At 62.6% G+C, this 2,419-nt stretch overlaps 1 protein-coding gene across 1 annotated transcript in view; it reads left to right on the top strand.

Annotated features, from left to right (window-relative positions):
• VOLCADRAFT_108172 (uncharacterized protein) overlaps nt 1-2,419 on the top strand; it is a gene marked incomplete at its 3' end in the record, with an annotated part of 11,250 nt that overhangs the window by 7,616 nt on the left and 1,215 nt on the right. Inside the window, exons 11-13 of the mRNA XM_002958502.1 lie at nt 278-380; nt 455-854; nt 1,309-1,482. Of these exons, the coding sequence (XP_002958548.1) occupies nt 278-380; nt 455-854; nt 1,309-1,482 (677 nt within the window). The remainder of the gene's footprint in view (nt 1-277; nt 381-454; nt 855-1,308; nt 1,483-2,419) is intronic.

The following is a 2,419-nucleotide window of genomic DNA, read 5'->3' as shown; positions in this document are numbered from 1 at the left end:
CTGACGATGACGCCCACGCAGCCCCAGCAGCCCCAGCAGCAGGCACCAGCGGCGGGCTGCAGTCCTCCAAACCACATTGGCCATGTCCCATACGAGGTGAGCTAAAGCACTGCGCGACGGTTACCTTCTCTCGTTGCCTCACTAGCTGTCGTACCGTACCCGTCGCATACCGTTGCAGCGATATTGACAGAGTGTATAGACTGTAACCATTTGACGGCTAATGCTGATTTCATGGCCCGTTGTTCTTGTCCCGCGCCCATTCTTCTTTATCCCACAGCCACAGTACTCGAACGAGCCGTCTCTAAGTTCCATTCCATCTCCGACCAAAGACGGCCTGGTCCGCCCCACCTCCGAGACCTCCTACCCTTCGTCTACCAGTGGTGAGGGCAGTGGGTGCTTGGAGAGCGCTGCGGGGCCGGCGTCTGGGCCCGTACCAGCTTTCCCCGCCGTGCAGGAAGCAAACGGCAGCCTGGCCGCTGCTGCCGCCTCCGCTGGTGTTGGCGGGGGCGGGGGCAAGGGTGGGGCCCGGGGCGGGGGGGGGGGCCGGGGCCCCGATCTGGCGGCGGCGAAACGCGTTTGTGGAGTGGGCGAACACGATGCATCACGAAATGGTGGTTGAAGAGCAGCCGCCTGGCGGAAGCAGCGCGAGTGGTGGCAGTGGCGGTGGCAGTGGCAGTGGCAACGGTAGCGGCAGTGGTGTCCCTGGCGGAGGTATGCCTGGACATGGCAACACGATGGCAGGCGGGGCAGGCGGCACAGAGCAGCACGCGTCATCATCATCGGGCTACAATGTTCCCTTGGCGCTTGCGGCGGACACGCTGCCACCGGAGGGTGTGCAGTTCCAGTATGCGCCGGTAGGAGGCCTTGGAGGGTGCCCTTGGTGGGGAGCGCGGATTAGTTGCTGGTCGGTCTGTCGGTCTGTCGGTTGGCTGGTTGCTCGGGAGTCCATGACAGCTCGGTAGGATTGGAGGCAGTGGACATGCTGCATCTTCCACCACCATGCATAGGTGTGTGGCGCCGTGTATGGTTTGCAAGGCCAGGTGACACTGGCACCCGCATGCTGCCTGGGCTCGCTGCGGGTTGGTCGGAGGCGTACCAGCGGGATGTGGCTGTGTGTTGAGTAACCACTGCTCGAATCCACTTCTATCCATCCACACACACGCATGCGAGGGAAAAGGATGCCACCCCGCAGCCTTCACGCGTCTCAATGGCTACCTGCTCGCCCCATAATTGCTTAGCACCACATACCCCATCCACTTACCCCATACCACCACATGCATGGCGAACTGCTGACGAACTGCTGAATAGGGCGTCTACATCACGTTGAAGCCACCGGCACAAAAAGGCGGCCCGGTTCGGCTGGTCAAGGTTCGCTTCAATCGCAAGATGTTCACGGAGCAGTCTCAAGGCCAGGCCTGGTGGAACATGCACAGGGCGACACTGGCGGCGATGTACGAGCTGACCTTCGACATGGGGAACAAGGTGCGTGCAGGCGACCAGTGGCTGCGTGTGTCTGTCTGTCTGTCTGTCTGTCTGTCTGATGACAGTGCTTCTGGCCGAGAGGTCGGGAGAGGCCAAGAGGCTGAAGTAGATGGCTGAAGGGAGGACTGGCCGGAACTTAGGGTTTGCGGATTCAGTACTACATACTCGGAATGCATCTTTTTATGCCTTTTCCTTCCTGCCTTGACTATTACTTGATGAAAATAGGTGCGCATCACCATTTTTGATGAATATCCAGGCACCTGTAGCACCATCATCATCACCGCCGGGGTTGCCGCCGCTAGCTCCTGGTTCACACGGCACAGTTCCCCCGGCCGCCATGCACACCCGCGGCATGAGCACCGACACACAAGGGACGAGCGCCGGCAGCACCGCGGCGTCGGGGAGCAGTAGCATGTACTTCTCCGTCCCAGTCAGTAACAGCCCCCTTCACGGGGGTGCAGCCACTGGCGCCGCTGGCGGGGGCGACCTTGTGACGGGTTCAGCGGGGGCCATGTGGCGTTCTGTCGCGTCAGCAATAGCTGGCGGCGGCGGTGGCGGTGGTGGCGCCGGCGGCGGCGGCGATTTCGATATGACTTGGACTGAGCTGAACTACGACAGCCAGGCCATGATGGTGTTGCCGCCGCCGCCACCTGTGGGGACTATGGGGGTGGCGGGGTCCCCTGCAATGCTGCAGCGACGCGACCACTCTCGGAACAGCAGCCGCACGGCCAGCGGCGGCTCAAGCCATGCAGGCGTATCGAGGCCGCCCTCGCAGCCGTGCCCAGAGTCACCCGTGTTTGCCTTGCAGCAATTTGGTTCGGGGGGAAGCGGCTCGGCTGGCGGTGTTGGTGTTGGTGTTGGTGGCGATGGCGGTGGCGGCGGCGGAGGGCCATTATACCCAGCGACTGCTAGCGCCCTGGCGACGGCTGCTGCCGCC

Source organism: Volvox carteri (genome assembly GCF_000143455.1).
Source record: "Volvox carteri f. nagariensis unplaced genomic scaffold VOLCAscaffold_96, whole genome shotgun sequence".
NCBI lineage: Eukaryota > Viridiplantae > Chlorophyta > Chlorophyceae > Chlamydomonadales > Volvocaceae > Volvox > Volvox carteri.
Note: the sequence above shows the minus strand (reverse complement) of the source record. Positions and strands in the feature narration are given on the sequence as shown.